Here is a 22,060-nt window from a genome sequence, read left to right on the forward strand (position 1 = left end):
TGTGTTTACTTTTCAGTACCACGCAATTACGCAGCTCCATGCTTCAGTTGTGTCTTGGTACTTTGTGTCTCAAAAGAGAATTACAGCACTCAGAACAGGACTGCAATTTGAAGCAGGTGTTGTGTTTTACTGTTATGCAAAATAACAGTAAAATATAATTGTGTAGGAAATTAAGGAAACAGCTGCAAACTTAGTATGAAAACTGCTACATTATGATTCGCAAGCAGTTCTTTACAGATATCTTACATGGGAGGAGCAGGGCAAGATTTGACTTAGCTAATCCTACTGGCCAGATTGTCTATCAACTCGTGCTCAAGGGAGTCATACCTCCCTGAAGGCAGGAAGCAGCAGCAAGGGAACCCAAGACAACATTGTGTTAAAAGTGTCAGAATACCAGGGGCTCCTCTCTCGGCTATGGGAGTGTTCAGGGAACCAAGGCCAGGTGGGTATAACCTAGCTTGCTTCACTGTTGTGAACAAAGCAATCAATCCTTGGAGTAGAACATTATGGAATTTCTTAGCCCAGCTAGATATGAAGGGCTACAGGAGCCCTAGGTTGCAAAATAATAAAATAAATGGCCTATTATGACAGGCTGTCTATCTGCTTTTGTTTGATATTTTAAGGTGTTTCATGCCAAATTTCAATCTAATCTTATTATTCTAATTTTTTTTTTTTTGAGATAACAGCTAAGATGTCTGGAGCTTAATGGTATACATGGCAAATGAAGTCTGATACATTGTTTTTAGAAAAATGCAGGTTAGCCAAGGAGTGTGTGGTGCCTCCTGCTTCTTCCAATTGCTCATCAATTACAACAGCTCCCATGCAAGGGCTTGCATCCCTCCATCTTTGAGTATCTGCCATAAAAACAGACATTTTCATTTCTGTACTCCACATGGCAACCAATACATTGACACTTATAAAAAGAACGAGAATTGCTGGAAATTTCTTGGGAAAATGTGACCAGCTAGTAAGAATGACAGCACCAAGAATGAGGGCTCAGATGTGATGGCTGCCCTCCCTAAATGCTCCCTTAGATGGGGAAGAGGGAAGTCATGGTTAGAAGTGACTGACCAATCATGTGCTCATCTGGCTTGCTGTTGAGTGACTAGAGTATTGAAAGAAAGTACACCATGCTTACTAAGCAAGAAGTATTTGCTTTACCGTCAAGTTCTTGGCCAGAGAGAAGTTTGTATGTAAACTGGGCACTGTGTATTAAGAACGTGCCTGCAAGACAAACTTATGTGTAACATGTGCATCCTGTCCATTTTATAGTTATCCTCGGTTATCCGTTAATGAGTACAGACCCTTAAGCTTGTATTTGTTATGGTGTCCTGTGAATCATCCAAGCATCAAGATGGCAAGAGATTTTAAAATGTGATACCAATTTTGTAAGGACCAAATATTTCAATTAGCAGGGAGGGCTTGGAAGAGTCTTCAAGCACAAACCATTTATAGCTAGACACCATGGCAACTGTGGATTTGGTCCTTCTGCAATTCACGTTAAGTGCCATAATTATAATTAGAGAGGAATTCTTAGTTTGAACCCCATTGAGACGATTTACTAGCATCTAGTGATACCATATAGGGTGTAACGTCCACTCTGAGGGACATGCAGGAAAGAGTAGGCAACAGTTATGTCCACGAAGAAATAATATTATTTCAGATTTTTTTTCCTGAGCCAATTTCATATATAGATTCCAAACTCGGTGTGTTTTAGAACCGTCTTACTCATTGTTCTTTTTTTTTTTTTTAATTTATATACACACATATACATATGTATGTTTTTTTTTTTTTTCCTTCTAGAACTCACAGTGGTATTGATGAGTAGATCCTTGGATTCAGAGGTTGGCTGAAACACATCATGCCCGCTTCCAGCTTTTGCTCCGGAGAGTTGTGAATTGCTCATGCCTGTAGGGAGGAAGGATGGCACATGGGATTCCTGCTCAAGGAAAAGTTACCGTAACGGTGGACGAGTATAGCTCGAACCCCACCCAGGCATTCACACACTACAACATCAACCAGAGCCGATTCCAGCCGCCACATGTACATATGTAAGTATTCCTCACGAACGTACAGAAGAAAAAAAAATAGCAGTCAAGAAAAGCAAAGCAAACTGAAAGCAAACTCTCCCTTCCACCTTCTGCTAGGGAGCAGTGGAAGTCAGTGGTCTTCAAAACAGATGAGTATCTGCAGTTTCACACACAGGCCGGGAGAAACCCCTTGCTTGCACAATTAGTCACAGTTTTGACAGCACAGCTGATCACCAAAGGACATTAGGTCTTCAGAGCCTCTGATGGATTATGATAAGCTGCCCACGTTTTGTAGCTAAGAAGGGAGCGTTCAGGTATTTTCCTAATGCCCACTATGAATTTTTGGCAGTGAGACCTCACTCTTAGTTCAGTTTGCTTCACCAGGTACTGTTCGCTTCCATGATGAAACATTTCTGTAAAATTTCTCCAACAGTTTTTTACCCTTCGTTCCACTAAGGCTTCATATTCAGCTGGGAAATAGGCCTCATTGGAACTAATTGTCCAGCTACTGCTAAATCCATTGTCTCGCCTGTTGTGAAACACGGCTGCCTTATGCAAGACTTGAACAATTCGGGGAACAAAGGGTTAAGGGAGAGTGGAACAGTGGGTCTCGGGGAATTTTACTTCCCTTTCACTCCCTGACACTATGGCATACACGTTGGGCCTTAAGCTATTTAAGGAAAAAAAAATGTATAGGAGCAACTCAGAAGCAAGGACACTGTCGCACCTGGTCACACACACCAACTTTTGTTTGGTCCTCTGCAGCAGAAGTGCCAGGCTGTCGATGGAAGGGGACCGCAGGTCACTGTGTCTCTTGTTTACTCAAGGCCTGGTGCCCATTCTTTGAGAGCCCCCTTCCACTGTCTATCACGAGTCTTTCATGGCAGGACTGAATCTTTTTGAATACTATTGTGTAGTCAAGAGCGATAGGTGGTTAGGGCTTTGTTGGCTGTTTTCACTCCTGGCAAAACTGAACTCTGGGCACACACAAGCCACAGGCTCTTTCTTCCAGTACTTGTTCTATGTGGACATTTAAAGAAATAGTAACCCCCACCACCTAAACAGACACAGACACACACACACAGACATACAGACACACACAGACACACACACAGACACACACACACACACACACACACACACACACCCTCTTCAATTCAGAAACCCTAACCAAATGGATCGGTGTTTTCCTTGATTGTTTGGTTATTAGTGTAAATAGCAGGGTGGTGTTTTATCAGTGAGTTATGGGAAGCCGCTTAAAATAACTATGATGAGGTTTGTGCAAAGTGGGAAAATCAAAACAGTATGCTTGAGGGGAAGAATAACTAAAACCAAACACCCCACCACCACCACCAAAATATCAACAACAACAACCAAAAAACAAAAACAAAAAGAACAAAAACATCTTTGCAAGTGGTTGGTTTCTAAGCTCTTGTTGCTGGCTGTGTGTGAGAATCTGCTCGTGATTGTGAGGGACTGCTGACAGAGAGTAAGACAGAGGTCCCTAGGTGATGTGTTCGCTCTTGGTTGAGATGGGAGTTTTTCTGCACAACAAACATGTATTTGTCTTAAATAGTCCTCTTATCGTTTCCTTTTATTCCCCTTTCGTTAAGTGTGTTAGAGAATTCGTTATGGCATAGTCGAGGATCCCTTTTTGGCTTGCTTTGGAAGGCTGATGTTTGTACTAAAGAATCTCAAAGAACTCTGTGGATCCTGATCTGTGTGAGGCAGAGTGAATGCTGCTCTGTCCAGATCCTTTGGGAAATGATTGGAAGGCTCAGTCATTGCTCAGCTCTATAGACATTGCGTGTGTGCGCCCACCCGTCTGTCTGTCTGTCTCTCTCTGTATCTCTGTCTCTGTTTCTGTTTCTCAGGAGGGGGACAAAACACCCAAACTCCCAAGAACAACAACAAAAAAGAAGTTTGTCTTGGCAACCTAGACAGCTGTGGAGCCTGTCACTGGACTCCAGACAGGGAACACAGGGCTCCTCCTCGATGGCTTCAGTGTCGCCTTTCCTTTTCATCACCCTTGGCTTCCTCTCACCCGAGAGCACCTTGGGTCCTCCAGTCTCTGTCTTTGAGTTAGCTGTTTCTTGCGGTGGTGACACCTTTATGTTCTGTTTAGCGTTTGATCTGAGCTAGTTTAGTTTCTTGCACTCACAGGAAGCCTCTTGTCCTCTGTCTTGTGACTTCTTTCCCAATATGGGACAGTTGCATCTGTTCCACATGACACCCTAGGTACTTTTATTTCTAAGACCTCTATTACTATTTTTCTGTCTGTTTTCCATCTATTATTATCTTTTGCTCTCTGTGTCTAGCATCAATCATTGATTTTTACTTTCCTATCATCTACCCACCCAACTATCATCTATATTTTATCTACTTTTTTAAATTATTTAATTAATTTTGTTTATTATTCATCAATATATACTCATACATCTACATATTTATATAAAATTGTAATTATTTTATTATGTTTATTCATCAATAGCTATTTCTTATTTTATCTGTTTACCATATGTTAGTATTTTCTATCTATATTATTTTTCATTCTATATTAACTATTACTACTTTTTGTGTCAATCATCTATCGCCATCTGTCTGTCTTCCATCTACCTGCCTGCCTGAGGTATTGATTGATTCAAACTCCTTAATTATGTGTTGATAGGAGAAACCGGGGCATTTTGGGAATGTGAGGGTCTCTCCATACCTTATCCTTACATCTTCAGCTTGCTGTTGCTTTGCACGTTGATGGGCTAGCTCATGACAGCCCTGGTAGGTTGTAGGCACTTGGGCATCTTCCTTGACTGTAATCCTGTTCTATTTTGGGTGCATGAAAAAACATGACCCTTTGTCTAAATAGACACTGAAAGTGACTGGAAAGTGTTGGTAAGATATTGAACCTAAAATTTCTCCTGATTTTTGGAAAAATTCCAACATGTTGTGGCAGAGTTTGGCTCACTCCTAGAGCTGCCTTGCCTTTCCTACTTGAGCGTTCACATATTTATTTAGCTCTGGGTCCTTCAATCACTCCCTTTCCTTTTTCACTCCCATCTGAGGTCTGTGGAGACCCCTGGCAGATACCAGCACCCTTGATCTTCCTTCGTATGACCCAGTGGTAGCAGCGGGCATTGTCTCACCTCAGTTAAGGGATTTTTCATTTCCCACTTAATGTGGTTAGCCTCAGCTCAACTTTGTGACTAGTTCCTGTCTAGGTCTCCCTTCTGATCAACTTCCCTTCCCCAGACATCAGCTTATTCACAGGCAAATAACTGCACCAAATGACCAGTATTGTTTTTAACTGTGACTTATGAAGACTGAAATTAAAATAAGCTTTTTTGCAAGGTGTCACTGTGAGGGACAAAAATCAGCACAAGGCAGCCACCATCATTATGAAGCGTCCTTCCTTTAGAACTGGGTTCTCACCCAGTTTAAAGAGGTTTGGGTTTAGTTCGTATCTATAAACTCTAACAAGATTGCTACCAGACTTTCTAAGAACCATCGCTTTGAATTTCCTTCTGACGTAGGGTTTTATTTTTTATTTTTTTTAAAAAGTAATCCTATCTGACTTTAGAAAAGAAAATCAAAGCACAGCTGGAGTTAGTAGACCAAAATGTAACCTAGAATATGAGTCCTTTCTTTCTCCCTCACTCTTGATTATTCTGATAGATGGATGACTGAAATCTAACAATGAGTAGGTCTTCATCTGCCACAAGCCCTTCATCTTCCTTGAACAGAACGTTCACACAATTATTTAGTATTTTTAATGATGATTAGGGAAGGCATTCAAAGGACCATTTTAGGTCTGAAAGTGCCATAAAGACTTTGTGTGTTTTTAATGATGGGAGGCCTAATTACGCACTCTATAACGGCATTGATAAGGTGTCCAGCTCTAATGGTGTTAAAGCTGAAAATCTGACTTTGTGAGAAGCCCTTCTCTTCCTTCCAAGTCAGGATGGCTGGTCACACTACTGAGGTGAATTTATGTTTTGTTTTGTTTTGTTTTGAGGGTTGCTTATAGGAATGTCGAATTCAATTCTTGTCTCCGGTTATGGCACTTTCCCTTGTCCATACCTTCAGTTACTATGGCTCCAGGATCTTTTTCCCTCCCTGGCTTTTTACAAGGCTTTTAGAAAGTGTCATCATGTAGAGGTGGCTGTCACCAATGGAATCTCATTTCCCCCTTTTCATCTGTAAGATAAGGTTGGTAAATGTTGTGAAATGAAAGAGAAATTCTAAGCAGTACTCATTGTATATCCAGTGCTAACTGTTACCATGAGCAAGTTTCTCATTGATCCCAATTTTCTTATTTCAAAACCTCTATTATCCGTCAGTGTCTTCTGCAAGGAGTTACTAGAGGGCACCGTGGAAGTTTTTCCTGGTGGAATTTGGGGTAGAATTTTTCCACCCCAAAGTCAGCAGGTGGTTTAGTGCCTGTCATGATCATGAACAGCCAGGAAGGTCTCTATACCTTCAGTTACACCATGAAAGTCCCAAATGGGTAGAAATGCTATACACATGGCTGTTCAGTGAAGACCACAAAGGTCTTGGGTCCGGTCTGACTTCTGTGCCCCTGACAGTGTCTCTGGTTCCCCTACTCTGTGTTTAAAACACACAAGTGTTTAGCACTTGTCACAGGCTTCTTCAGTGGAAGAAGGAAATGACAGCAGAGAATGTGCAATTGGGCCTGTCACTGGCTTGTTGGAAAAATTTGGGGTCTCAGTCTTATCATCTATGAAGTGAGCTTAACACAACCATAATGCTTGTGAAGCCTAAATGAACCTTTCATTGCCCGTCCCTGTGGTTACCACCAGCACCCTTCAGATCATACAGGACCAAAAGGCAGTGCTTGATATACAGATATGATAGCAACTGTGCCTCTATGTACTGATGGTGGCCACAGAGCTAAGATGCTTCTGAACTGCTTGGCTATATAAGATACGACAGGTCCAACGCTGTTCTTGTGCCACTGTTGCCTTGGGTGGCATTTGTCTGTGCTGTTTGGGCACTAAAAAATCGAAAAGTAATCTGAGTAAGCCTGAATAAGCATCTCATGACAGATTCGTGCAGTTTCTATAGGGGTTCCATTTGATCTGAGGTTTCCCTTGGTATCCGTTGGGAGTGTGGTAGGAAAGGCCTTCATTTCAGGATTGGGTTAGATATGCACCGTTCGGGAAGGAAAGCAAATGAGGGGTGACTGTGATGTGCCCGTCATGAGAACCCGTGTGAAGACTTGGCTGTTGTGCATGGCACTCTTTCAGGGTTGTGGGGCCCATGGGATCTGGGGCCTTGTGGAAGCAAGTTCGTCACTGGAGACTGGGCCTTGAGGTTCCTCACTCAGGCCAGTTTGAACTTTTCTTTGCTTCCTGATCCCCAAACAAAGGGTGGACCCTACTACCAAGCCTTCCCCATCAGAGCTGCATGAATCTCATCAAACAGAACAAATCGTGACTCTTCGGAGAGTCTAGTATTTGGTTATGAGAACAAAAAAGTAGCTAATATAATCATATAAAAATGATATTTGCTTATGAATCTGCACATAAGAGGGTAGGAAGGACAAACACCGGTTTTACTGATGATTCCTTAGTTAACCACTTGGTGTCATTTGTTGGGTGGTGACCTTTACATTTTATATGCTTCTTTATAGTGGAATTAATTTTGTAAGAGCATATGGTACTTTTTTGCTAATTTTTCAGAAGAATGGTAAGTCATCTCTAAGCCTCACAAGGGAAAAACTTGCTATTCTCTGTATTTCTCCTTTCTTCGGGTCTCAGCTTCCTGGGGTAACACTCTCCTCTAGTTTATGGTGCAGTCAAGGAGTAAGCCAAAAGCTGTTCAGCTTGCTCCTGTATTAGAGGATGAAAATGAAGTCAGGCATACTGTCTCCTTGCTGGTCCTATTGACAAACAGATGTTTAAAATATTATTTTATTTGTGTGTGTGTGTGTGTGTGTGTGTGTGTGTGTGGTGGGCGTGCACGCACGTGTTCTCATTCACCAAGGTGCATGTGAGTGTGAGGTCAGAGGATGACCTCTGAGGGATCGTGCTCTTTTGTTCCATTCAATATTCTAGGCTTCATGGCCCATGAGCTTCCGAGAAATTTTCCTGTCTGCTGGGCTTACACATCCCCCTTCGGTGGTTCTGTGGGCTGGACTGCTGTAGTTGGGTTTGGGTGATAAGGCCGACATTGCCTCCCCTTCAGAGAGCCACCTCACTCACTCAGTGAGGAAGAATTTCAACAAGTGTCTTAAGCCCATTTTGAGAAGGTAGCAGAGAGTCTCAACCAGCATCTGTCATTCACACAGGCGGTGTTTCAGGGGACTTGGATTCGGGTCCTACTGGGCTCATTGACTCTGGGATCTTCAGGGAGCAAGGGCTCTTTGATCTCTGACCTGCTCACAAGCTACCAGGCTACATGGCCTGGAATGCCCTCCTTTTATTTTCTTTCCCTAGAATTTCTGTTTCTTACCTCAGGTCTCCCCGCCACCCCCTTGGCTCTATTTGAAATTAAGAACATAAATCCCACCTTGTTAGTGAATTTCTGTGGGGAAAGAATGTTAGTGGGACATTGTGGCAATGCTATGTGATCCTGAACTCTCACACAGGGAAAAGTAGTATCGGTAATCAAATTAATGTCTGGGCTTCAGCAAAGTCTCTAACAAGGGTAGATATTTGTTTTTTTGCCACTGGGCCGGACTGTGTTAACAGTGCAAAATCTCAGCATACTTTTCTCTCAGAAAAGCATATTCTCTTTCTTAGTACAGGTTTATCACTGGCCTGCATGTTAGCATGGCCATAATTTTTTTTTCTTTTTCTTTTTTCGAGACGGGGTTTCTCTGTGTAGCCCTGGCTGTCCTGGAACTCACTTTGTTGATCAGGCTGGCCTGGAACTCAGAAATCCGCCTGCCTCTGCCTCCCGAGTGCTGAGATTTAAGGCATGTGCCACCACACCCGGCTGTATGACCTTAATTTACAAAAGTATTTTCAGTCTGAAGTTTGCCTTGTAGATACTGAGTGGGCCTTTTTTAGTTTACACTCACAAAAAAAACAGCAGCTTTGTTCCTCTCTCTCTCTCTCTCTCTCTCTCTCTCTCTCTCTCTCTCTCTCTCTNACATAAGTTGTTTTTCTATACACACCTTCAGGGTGCCATCTTGTGACCTCTGACAGTTTGGAGGGCTTTTTTGAGCTAATCCACCCCCACCCCCCCACCCCTGTTTTGCAGATCTCTTTATTTGCATCCAAGCAATAAAGAGACAATCTAAGATTGGGTGTTTTGGACTAAACACTCAAAGCAAGTGTTTATTCTTCAGACCCTCCAGTGTAAGATTGTATAACTGGGTGGAAATGTTTTGCCTTTCTTTGGCTACTGGGCTATTAGGGAGGGAAAATAATTTAAAAAATAAAAACAGACCATATCTGAGGTTAGGTCTGGATTGTTTTATTTGTGTGTGTATGTCTTGAGAGAGGGGAGAGAGAGAAGGGGGCTCAGGCAGGCAGGCAGGCAGGCAGAGAGCATAGGCCAGAAAGCACTGTGACGCCTCCTCAGCACCAGTGTCTGCCTCCTTTGACACAGGTCTCTTATTGACTTGTTGTTCACCAGTTAGCTCACCTGGCTGAGCCCTGCGAATCCTATCATCGTTTCTGCCTCCCTAGTGCTGGGATTACAAGCATGAATCCCATGCCGTCATTTTCACCTGGACTCTAGGAATTGTGAGGCAAGCCTTTGCCTCTGAGCTGTCTGTCTTTGTTTTGTGACAGGCTTGCCCTGTCTCTCTGACTGACTGACAGACAGGTCCTGATACCTGGATGCCCACAGGCCAGCCCCTTCAGGATAGTGTCTGTCTGTCTGTCTGTCTGTCTGTCTGTCTCCTGCTTTACATTCAGGCTTTCTTTCATCTTCTTTGGTTGAGATCCCGTGATAGAATCTCAGGATGAAGTAAATATATAGAAGATGAATGCAGCTTTAATTCTGATATTTTTTTAGAACTTATGAAGGTGAGATTTTTAAGATGTTAAGGTAGAGCTAGTACTGCCCAACCTACCATATCTTAATACACGGTGGGGCGGGCCATTATGAATGGAAAGAGGCAACATTTCCTGCACTCTGGAAGGTCTGTGTGTGAGCATGTTTCCTCCCGTCTCAGGGTTTCCTTGGCTCCCTTGTTCCCATGCTGTTTCACCTCTGTGACTTTCATAGCATCCTGGTATAGCTAGACTATACCATAGCACTATAGACACTTGGCAGACCACCGTGTCAGTCTTGTCTGTCTCTCTTACTGAAGGCAAAAAGAGCACTTTCAGTCTGTGTCAGTGGGGCAGCACTGCCTAGGGAAAATGGTTGGATTTGTGAACCCTTGAAGTATTTGGGTTCACATGTTTTTATCGCTTGGCTTTGGAGCTTTAACCCCTTCCCTTTCTGTCTTTGACAGTGAAGAGGTGAGATATACGTGCATATAAGAACATGCATTTTTGCAGTGTTTTCGGTTTTTCCTTTCTTACTGTGAATCAGAAATATGAACTAGTCTAGTTTATGTTTAATGTTTTGTCCCGTTTAGTGTTACATGCTTTAAAAAAGGAAAATGACGACTACAGCAGACAAGATGGTCCGGAGGATGAGGGTGCTTGCAGCCAAATTTGACCACTTGAGCTTGATATCCAGCACACATGTGTTGAGAGAAGAGAGCTGATTCCTCAAGTTGTCCTCTGACTTCCATAAGCCCTCTGTGGCCTGGATGCACCCAACCCCATCCCACCCCACCCCACCCCCATTAAGGAAATTAATAAAATGTAAAAAAAATATTAAAAATGGAGAAGCAAATTAGCATGTACATTCAAGAAAGTGAACAGATAGAGTTGTAGTGTTGAGCTTAGAAATCTTAGCAAGAGCAAGTGTTAGCAATGCTCCTGGCGTGGCTTCCTTAAAAGAGAACAGGACTCTAGTTCATAACATGAACTCTGCACAAACCCATTTATTTCTTATACAGACGGCGTCTGAAGCTTTCCAGCCCAAAGATTTGGTAATTCTGGGATGGCGCAGATGCCTCTTCCCGCCTTGCTGTGGGACATTTCGGCAGTGACACTGGTTGGCTTAGAGAATGCTTTACTCCTACTTGGTTTTAGGGCTCTGTAGCACAGTTCCAGGACTCGAACCTTTTACATGCTGTGCACATAGTTTTAAAATGTGTTTTGAACAAAGACATAAAGCTGAAATCAAGAAAAATTAGCTTCACTAGCTAAGCGGTCTTAGAATGCCTTTGGAGTTCCCTGAAAGACAGTGCCTTTGGCTGTGAACAAGGCCATTTTACAGCTCTGTATAAGTCTTTAGTTTTGAAAATAATAATAAAAAAAAAAATCCCCATTTTGTTTCAATTGGATTTGCTCTAACATTTAGAGATAATATGAATCTATCAAACCATATTGTATTTGTGTGGTGTGTGTGTTTGTGTATGATTGGGAGTGTAAGTAAACATCTTCATTTATGTAAAGACTTCAGGTCATCTCTACCTTATTTATTTATTTATTTATTTATTTAGGCAAAATTTCTCCCTGTACTAACTAACTGGCTACTGGCTGGCCATTGGATTTCCCAGGATCTGCCTCCTTGCCCCAGTGCTAGAGTTACAAACAAGCAGCTGTGTCCAGCTTTTACTGTGTGTGGCTCAGAGCTCAGATCCACGTGCTTGAAGGCAGCAAACACTTTACCCTACTGAGCCATCTTCCCACTTTGTATTTTATTTTGTAATTACAAAAATTCCTACTTCATTTAACCACCTTGTATTTAACACATTCTACTTTTAAAACCTACTCAAGTGTTTGTATGTAGGTCCTGCTTGGATCGGTGTTACGTATGATGTTTAAATATTTGTGTTTCTTCAAGATTTGTAGAATGAAATTCTAACCTCCAAAGCAGAACATTAAGGGGTGGAACCCTTGGGAGGTGATTTTTGTTGCTGAGGATAGAATTCCTGAAATTGGGATCTAGGAGAGACCCTTGCTCTCCCATCCTATGAGGCTATAGATGGCTGTCTCTGAGGAAGTGTCCCTTCATCAGACACGAAGTCTGCCTTGACCTTGACCTTTGTAGAACATAGCAAATGTATTCAAAGGTCAGAGCTCTTCTTGGCTAGTGTGATGTCCTGACCTTGACTTTCACTCTAGGAGAGGGTCAGCATCCATGAACACTTTGGTCAGTAAGGGGATGAGACAAAACAGTGTCTGGGCTTTCTTGAGTTCAGGACTCAACATACCAGCGAGCCTATAAATGGCCGGGGCGGCCATTTTCGGTATGTTTATCTATTTTGATCTATAAGGTGGAATGACTTTTTAAAGGCCATTTCAGATAATTCAAAACTTAACGTTTGGATTTCATTTTCTTTTTGTAAGTCCATTTGACATGTGGTGAGCTATGAACTGGCTTTTGAGAAACATGAGAAGATGTGATTCTGTGGTGTCCCACGTTCACCATCTGTTAGGACCCAGGAGATGTAGCATCTGCTGGGCCCAGCTCTGACTCCTGCAGGTTAAGTAGTTCTCACGTTGTACTGAACCTCACTTTCTGAGCTTGGCTGGTGGCACTGAAACCCATCCTGAGCTAACAAGTCCAGAAAAGGGAAGAGTGAGGCAAGTGATATTGCACAGTGAGGAGAGCTAGTTCCTATCTTAATTCCTAACTCTTCTGTACCACAAACCGTAGTCTGTCTTCCCATCCTGAGATATCCTATTCTGTGCTGGGATAGGAAGGCATGGCTGGTTTGCTCTGTGCCATATAAAGACCCCTGTTCCCCCTGAACTCCAGCAGCACCCCTGAGAGTCCAGGAGAGAAACAATAAACCCTGGGATGTGGTCTCCTCCCCACCCCTGGCCCTCACTCCATCCCCCACCCCATCCCCCCTCCATCCCATCCCACTTCATTCCACCCCACCCACCCCCTACTCTATCCCCCACTCCATCTCCCCTCCACCCCATCCCACTTCACTCCACTCCGCCTCATCCCCCACCCTCCTACTCCCTCCCCCCTCCCTCCCTTGGCCCTAGACGATTGGTCATGGATGGCTCCTCTCCCCATCTCCACCCCACCAGGATGTTAATGGCCATGGCACGCTTCACTGTTTATCTTGGAATTTGATACCATCATCTTGGCAACCAAACCGGGGACCTTTATTGCTTGGATTGTTTGTCATTTGCTGTTAATTATCTGTTTCCATAAATTCTTCACTTTGAGAAAAAAGAGAATGTTTTGAAATATTTCCTTCAACATGTAAGCAGGGCTTCATTTTCTGTGGACAAAAGAGAAAGAGCGGAGGTCTCTGGTAACTCAGAGCAATCAAGTGCCCTGGTTTTTTTCCCTACAGGCTCAGCTAGACTCTGCTAATTCAACCAGGATTTGTGCTGAAAGAGCCTTGGGGGGGGGGGGTGAGAGGGGGGCAAAACTAAAAAGAACAATTTAACTCTACTCAAGAGCTTTGCTTCGCTTCCAAGCTTTTTATGCCAGAACTCTGCTTTGTGTGTGCTAGGGTCACTTCCCTTCAGCTGGTCCCCGCTTCTGAAGGTTAAAGCTGAACAGCTCAGGGTGAGAGGGGCTTCTTCTGCCTACCTGCCTTTATGAGGTGTTTATTTTGTCAAGTGTGGAATGAAAATGAGTTTTCTGGCCATTAGTACACATTAGTTCTGAGCTCACGCTGCACAGGGAGGGCTTGCCACGTTATAAACACGCAGCGCCCTTTTCTGAGGTGTTGAACCCCAGGCTGCTGGAGCCATGCTGGACTCTTTATCTTACTATAAAGGGCGGAGCAGTGGGGGTGGGGAGAGGTGAGCTTGAGCACCTGTGCTTTAAACTGGGAGGTTTGGGGATGGTGTGATTGTTGCAAAGGAGAAATATGGGCACAGTTAAAAGTATTTGTAAAAATGGAAATGCTGTCGAAGTTATTAGGACAGAGTATAGACAGAGTTTCACCTGCCCCTTCTTTTCCCTGTCCATGTCTTCACTTTGCTTACTGTCTGTACTGAAGACGCATCTTTATGGACAAGGTCTTACAAATTGTTAAGAGACAGAGAGATGGAGAGAGCTTGTGTATTTATGGGCACAGCCCACTGTGTGTGTGTGTGTGTGTGTGTGTGCGCGTGCGCGCGCGCACGTCTATGGTGTGTGTGGAGGTCTGAGAACCACTTGTGGAAGTCATTTCTCTCCCACTATGGATCCTGGGGGATTGAACTCGGGTCATTAGGCTTAGTAGGAAGTGTGCCTATGGAGTCATCGAAGCCTGCTGGGGAGGATCTTAGCATCTTTCCCCACCTCTCTAACCCCAAATAACTAGTAACAGGAGAACAGAATGAGTAGGACCACTTTGACCAAGCCTAATGACCTGAGTTTGATCTCACAACACCTATGTGTGTGCATGCATGCATGCATATGTGTGTATTCATACACACACCCATACCCACGAAATGTAGTTAATTTTTTTTTTTCAAGTAATGCTGAGCAGGTGTGGTGACGTGTGTCTTTAACCCCAGCTCTCAGCAGGTAAAGGCAGGCTGATCTCTGAGTGCAAGGTCAGCCAGGGCTACACAGTAAGACCCTGCATTTAAAAGAAACCTAGCATTTGGAGGTAGAGATAAATGGATCCTCAGAGGGAGCTCTCTGGCCAGGTAGCCTGGCTGAATTCAAGTTCAGCTCAGTGAAAGGCCCCATTTCAATGCAGTGAACTGGCCTGCACATGTGTGCTCATGACCACTAATCCCGTTCCTATTTATGTTTATGTAACACACAAACACACACACACACACACACACACACACACTCACACACTATATATAGCAATACTTATGAAAAGTATAATACATATACCCTTTTTACTCTTAGAATTTATTTAAAAAGTTATTTTATTATGCATTAAATTTTATTATTTATTAAAATGCTGAGGTTCCATTGTAGTATATGTGTAACATGTTTGCAGTTACCATTATTAGCCATGCTATTCTGATCGCTTCTGTAGTACCAGCGCTTCAGCCTCAGCAGCCTCAGAGGCAGTAGTTCCTCTCTGCCATCACTGTGGCTTTCTTCCTGCTCTCACGTTTGATGTGTTGGGGCATATTTAGGGTTGTAGCATCTCAAAGAGATCTGGGACTGGGATAGTGGAACAGAGCCTTGGTGAACTTACTGACTGACGGGACCCAGACACAGTCAACACCATCTTCACTTGCTGGGGGTGGGGGTGGGGGTGGGGCAGAGGATGGGAGGATGTAACTCTCATTGAGTGCCTGTCACTGGATCTGTGGAACTGCTAGGGCAAAGATGCTCTCCCCAAACTCCTAAGCAAACAAGGTCCAGTCTTGTCCCTCTTGTCAAGCAGCATCTCTAAGGATTTTACTTTCATTATCCTTTTACGTGCTGTAAGTGAATTGTTGAAAAGTATCACATATGAAAAACTTTAGGATTGCCCAAGCATTCAATATGATAGTAAAGTTAACAACTGCTTATTAGAATAGGAGATTGGGGGAATAGTGGGAATTGGGGAACAAACACCTTCTGATTGCTCTGGGGGAGGCTGGGAAAAGGATTTAACACTTCAGAGTTTTGAGAAGCCATTAAAACTCTGACGGGATCAGATTACTTGACTGCACATCTGAAACATGAGACTCTCACCCTAAACCATGCAATTGAGTTAAGCTCAGAATCCAAGGCCTCCCTGTAAGCCTGGCCTCTGGGTGAGCCACATTCTTGATCACAAAATTATTTCCTTTGAGAAGAGAAAGAGTACAGAGAGGTTTTCATGGCCAATTTAGTCTGTATGTTGGTGCCAGCCAGACATTTGGCAACAGTTACTGCCTGCTTTGGTGAGATGTCCACCGACATTTCCCAAGGTCTTCAAAGCTGTCTGGAGTCAGTGCTGACATTGAAGGAGCGCTGCTGCATTGGAATTCCTAGACAATCGTCCTGCATTTCTAGTTTTTGTACGTGAAGAAGTATGATGGGTGCCTGAGGTCAGCAGGCTGGTCCTCTGCCCTCAGTTCCAAGGCTTTGAGGGATCTTGGGGTGCCGCTACCACTTTTTATCACCTTTGGGTTTTCTTTTTTGGAGGTCGGGGTGCTGGTGGTGTTTTAGGTTCTCATGTAGCCCAGGTTGGCCTTGCAGTAGCTATGCAGCCAAGGATGAGATTGAACATTCTGATCCTCCTTCCCTCTTCTTCCCAAACACTTGGAATAAATCTTGAGCCACCATACCCTGTTTCCGTGTTACTGAGGATCAAACCCAGAGCTTCATCTATGCTAAACGAGGTCTGCATGGTCAATCTCTTTTGTCTCGTTTGAACTCAGAATGCTGAAGAGTAAGCCCTCCCACCCCCCCCTGCCAGTATTTTTTTTTTCTTTTTAAAGATATATTTTTATTTTTATTATGTGCAAATGTCTGAATGATACACAGGAGTGTATCAGATCCCTTCGAGCTGGAGTTCCAGGAAGTTATGAGCTGTCTGATGTGGGCTCTTCCATCTGAGCTTGAATTCTCTGGAAGAAGAGAAGGAAACACACACTCTCCTAATCACTGAACCAGCTTTCTAGTACCCAAAGTGTATTTTCCAATCATGAAATGTCTGTGTCCCACTAGGCTGTCATCTCTGAAGACAGCAACTCTGTGACATTCATTTTCGCCTTTTGATATTTGTATTCTATGTTTTGGTCTTAGCTGGGTCCAGGCAGTCTTTGGATACCTGTTGAGTGGAGTTGGGATTTTAGGGAGTCAAAGGACACTGGTGTGTGCTTCTCCCAGAAGTCAGTGTCACCTTGTAATATCTCTCCACTTGGAGACGTGACAGTGTACTTGGCTATAAAAGATAATGTAGGTCATTCTCTCCTGCGGTTTTCAGGATGTAGCTGAAAGATAGGCAGTATTTGTGGAAATCCTACACTAAAGGTGCAATCTATTCTGCTTCCAGTTGACTCTGATTGTCATCAATTTATTTCTAACGGGAAAAGAATATTGAAGATTCACTTTTAACCAGACCAGTGGTTCTCAACCAGTGCTGTGACTCTTTAATATAGTTTCACATGCTTTGGCGACCCCAAGCATAAAATTGCCTTGTCGCTGCTTCAGAGATAGTCTTGTTCCTGTTGTGAATCATAATGTAAATATCAGGTTGAATATCAGAAATATCAGAACCACTGAACTAGACTCTAAAGAGTTAAGCTTCTTATGTTGTTTTGTAACTTTAAAGGTGCGGACTTAGAAAGCACATTGTGTGAAACCAGTTACTGCTCATGTATTGATCCCGTTAGAAGTCAGTGACTGTGGGCTGAGGGTTCCAAGTGTAAGATTAGCTTAGATCTCTTTCAGCCCACTTACTAGGAATCTGAGTAGCAAGTCCCCACTATACCCACTACGTAGAGTATGCTAGCAATGAAGACTGAGCAAGAAAATGAGCTCACTGGCATAACTGGAGTCATGAGTTTTGTGTAAGGCAAACCACTTTTATTCTGTGATTTTCTTTTGACAGCTTCTCTGTAGTTTTTGAAATAGTACACTCATTCTTTATCTCAAAACTTTCTCTTAGTAAGTTAGTAAACAAGGTAGTGTTTCAGTATCCAATTGCCATGTGTATATGCAGTTATACTTTGTTCTTCTATAGGACCCTAACCCCCTTTCCCTTGCCTTGATGGCTCCTGTCTACATTCTTAGAGATCTCATAGGTGGGTGTGGTGGTGCACACCTTTGATCGCAGCATTGAGGAGACAGGTGGGTCTCTGTGAGTTCAAGGCTAGCCTGGTCCTCATGGTGAGAAAATCAAAACCAAACAGCAACAAAAGCTCTTACAGAGCCTTTTGACAGTCTGGGCTTTGGGTTAAATATGGCTAAAACTCTGATTACAACTTTGATGTCACTGAAACTTGAAAGCATTTTTAAAATGGCCTTACAGGGAAACCAAATAAAAGTTAGACTAAGATTGTGGTAGAATGCTAAGAATGAACCGCTAAACTGTAGACTCCTGTAGTACCAGGTGATTAGAAGAAGAAAAATCCCCAGGGGGGTGGGGGATGTAACCCTGCTCTAAAGTTGCAGGCTTAAGAGAGAATTTTACATAGAGACCCCCGAGGAAGAGAGAGGGAGAAGAGAGTGCTGTTGATGTTGCATTGTAAGCCCTTTGGGGGTAGGAAGTTTTTAATTTAGGTGACTGACTCCAGGGTTTCTCCCCAGCTTTTTCTGTGGCTGTGGCTGCCCAGATGGGTTATGTAATTAGCCTTTCTGGGGATGCCCTTTGGCTGAAGACCTAATTGAGTCTCTGGACTTACAAGCAGGGTTAGAGTTGGTGCAGCTTTCTGCCCTGCAGGTAGAAACCCTTTGATGGACCTGCCTCTTTGAAAGGTACCTATAACAACTGGCAGTGACATTATTTGGGCAAAGCAGGGTTTAGTAATTGAGGAGTCAGTCCTTTTTAGTATATGACAATCTCTAAAATAGTGAGGACACCGAAAGCCACCCGTACAGTTTAAATGAGCCTGTATTGTGCATTATAAATATGCACCGGATGGATGCCAAGTAGAAAACACCGGAACACTCTCTCAGGATGCTGTTAGGGCCAAGCGGAATCTCATTAGGGACAGCTTCAAAGATCAGTTCCTCGTGTCCATAAAAACAAGTGTAAATTATCTGGTGCGCGCCTGCTGTTAGTGGCTGTGGTGTTGCATTATGCATGATTCGAGATTGCACAGAGGAGGTGGGGCTGCATGGAGTTCCACAATAGATGTGGGATTTCTCCACTTTTTTTTTTTTTTTTTATTGCTGAGTCTATGTTTTGGAAATTTATTGGTGCGTTTCAGCTAATGGATGATGCCATATATAACTGGTACCTACATCTTTGATGAATTGGAGTCAGTTCAGAGAGGCGTGATGAGGTCGGAACTGTTTGTAGGAACCACTAATCTATCCAGGTTTATGTGTCTTGTTTACTCCCACGTGGAACTGGGTGAGGGCACAGGAAGGTGGTCTTTGTATGTAGAATTCAGTGACTCTGTTTCAATCATATGTCCTTTCTGTTTCTCCCCCATCTCTCTGTCTGCCGTTTTAAAAGCGTGAGTGTTCGAGATATAAGAAAATGTAGTTAAGCTCGACATAAAAGGTGTAATAAACAGTTTTGAAATAGATTGTGAGGTCTAGAAATATAAACTCAACCTTTCTTGCTTGAGGAGTTCACTAGAATGTAGTGTTGGGGAACGTGGAGAAGTTTCGATCTGGTCTGTCAGGGGAAGAATGTGGTTGAGTTCTAAGTATGGGCAGCTAAACTGTAGTACCAGAGCCTCAGAGAAAGAAGAAAAATCCCCAGAAAATAAAATAAAAAATAAAAAAAATAAATGTCTAAATGCTTCCCAGAAAATGGAGTGACTTATGGCCGCAGGATTTTTTTTGCTTGCTTGTTTTGTTTTAGTTTTTAAACTCAGTTATTATTTATGTATTGATCTGTTGTGCGTGACTTGGTAAAGTTAACTTTTCATTTTTCTTAATTGTAAGAGGTGGGGGTGGGGAGACAATTGTTACATTTCTCCAGAGACAAGGGACACATTAAAGGAGCTGATTTATAGATCATACCTACATGTCCTGGGCTGTAATAAGTCTCAGGGATGTGTTTATTCGTTTGGATGTTATCACGGGTAGCTCGTTAGGAGGCAGCAGGCTCTCCAGTGTGGCCAGGATTGTGTAGGTGTGCAGCACCCTGAACCTGCCTTTGCAAGCCTGTGAGGTTGGAGGGTGTGTATGCACTCCTGCCTACACACAGAGGGCGACCGACCTCAGGGAGCCCTGACCCTGGGGACAAGCAGAGGAAACCACAGACATATAAAACATTTTTTGTGGCCCATGTGATACGGAGAGAGGACTGTGAGATTCTGGGGAATGGTAGAGGCTGCTTTCCTTTCTGTTGGTTGGAGACAGTGTACCCATCGCAGAAACAAAACAAAACAAAAGCACCCCCACCCCACCCCACCCCACCCCCACAAAGCCCTACACCATAGAAAGAGCAGAGCAAGCCAGCACTTTACTCTGTGTGGTGTCATGTGCCTTAACCCAGCAATCATCCTAGCACCTGCCACTTTGGGGTTTGAATTCCCAGCTTGGCAAAAGTCTCCATTGACAGTCCTAGGTGAGAAGAGTTCCCTTTCTAGGGTAGAAGTTCTTTGAGACTAGGATAAAGGTTGGCTCACTGTGAATCGTGCTGTGCGCCTGAACCTGTCATGATGAAGTGCGTCTCCCAGCCCTCACTGAAGGCTCCAGTGGCTTTCCTCCTCTGAATGGACTCTGCTGAGAGATGCTGCCACATCAACAGGCTCACTTTCATACTTCTCTCTGCCTTCCCTTGCCTGCTTCAGATTTCCTCCTTAGAGTTTTCCCTCCCATTTCCCATCACTTGCTCATCAAAATGTTAAGGAAGGTTTGTTGGCACCTCAGTTGATCAATTGATAAGTACTTATTGAAAGTAGTATGCCAAGCAAAGACTGGCTATTTTGTTTCTCTATCCCCTCTGTGTAAGACCACACCTAGTACATTAATAAACTGTTATTGATAACATGAGTGGGTATAGCAGACAGAATAACGTAGACCCCTAAACTACCTAGTTCTTGTCAATTATGAAGACAATCAAATATACCATAATTAACATGTGCTAAAGTCACCATACATTATTAATAATGTAATAGTCAAGTTAGGGTGGACACATATACGTGTATGCTCACTGTGAGGGAAATGTGTAGAGAATCTTACCTGTAGCTTATTAACAGCTCAGAGAAGTGGAGGAAACCACAGAGCTTTGCTGGATTTTAGTACAGTATGTTCCTTTATGACTCTTAATGGGTTTTTAATCCCTGAAGAACCCACACTTAGAGGCAGACGATATATGCTGACCAAGTCAGAGAATCAAGGGAGAGTTTCTCTAAGGCATATCTAAAATAAACCTTTTAAAGGGATTGGACTTGACTCTCCTAAATGGCCTTTCAATGTTACTTCCAAAGTTTTCCCTGCAGACATGTACCAGGACAGTTAAGAGGGTCTCACTCCTGATTCTTCTCCTAAACCTGAAGGAAGGTAGGCTCCCTGCAAAGGGGTGCTGTGCAATGGAAAACTACTTCTTTTTACAAAATAGCCTTTTTTTTTTTTTTTTTAATACACTGGCAGAACATGCCTTGCTTTCATTTCAGAACATTTCCCTTTCTTCTTGCCACTCTGTGTCCCGTTCTCCCTCTCAAGCCTGGCAGAATCTTGCAGCCCAGTGGGTTCTGTAAACCACTGCCATTTCTTACACTGAGCTTGTCCACACTTGGATAGCGATTGCATTTTTGCTATGATGTGGGAGTTGAAAAGTGTGCAGCCATATGCCATGGGCTTGGATGATGGCTTACATTCCAAACAAGTTAGATGCTTTCCGGCCCACTGTTTGTACTGTGTGGAAATGAGCAAACCTTCACGTTTCTAGGTCTTTCTATTTGGAGATATGAAGATAGAAGTTTCACTGTGTCAAAGCAGTATATATTTATAAAGTTCACTTTGCATGTAGTTTTGAGACCTGTGTAGGGTGGCATAGTCAAGATCTAGAGTAACTTGAAAGGATCTCCTCTGGTGAGACATTCCCAGAGGTTATTGTTTGAAGTGGTGTCTCTAGCCAGAAGGAACTGGTATCATTGTTCGGAAAATTACTTCTATCCGAAGCTGGTGTTGGCATCCCTTGTAGATCGTCGAAGTGTGTCATCCTTATTAGGGTTCGAAAAACCCTGTGGCCACAGTCATTTCCTTCTCTGGGGAACGTTTTTAGACACATGCAATTTCCTTCTTGGAAAATGCATTGTGGCAGGTGGGAAGCATCACATGAAACTTTTTCATGTTACAACTACAGCTGGGCCCAAGTTGGCTTGGCAACGGTCCTCTTTGACTAGGATGCTGCAAGTCTACCTGTCAGTCAGTCCTGAGCCAGATGCCTAGGATGTAGGTGCTGTGGCTGGTAGCTGGACATCTGTTTGCTGGCTGGGGGTGGAGTGTGTGTGTGTGTGTGTGTGTGT

General features: G+C 43.3%; 1 protein-coding gene across 2 annotated transcripts in view; it reads left to right on the forward strand.

Annotated features, from left to right (window-relative positions):
• The window catches only part of Mpped2 (metallophosphoesterase domain containing 2), a 174,235-nt gene that overhangs the window by 4,327 nt on the left and 147,848 nt on the right, over positions 1–22,060 (forward strand). For both annotated transcript variants that reach the window (XM_029536897.1, XM_029536898.1), the window contains exon 2: positions 1,804–2,051. In XM_029536897.1, the coding sequence (XP_029392757.1) occupies positions 1,924–2,051 (128 nt within the window). In that variant the 5' untranslated portion in view covers positions 1,804–1,923. The remainder of the gene's footprint in view (positions 1–1,803; positions 2,052–22,060) is intronic.

Source organism: Mus pahari, chromosome 3 (assembly GCF_900095145.1).
Source record: "Mus pahari chromosome 3, PAHARI_EIJ_v1.1, whole genome shotgun sequence".
Classification (NCBI taxonomy): Eukaryota; Metazoa; Chordata; class Mammalia; order Rodentia; family Muridae; genus Mus; species Mus pahari.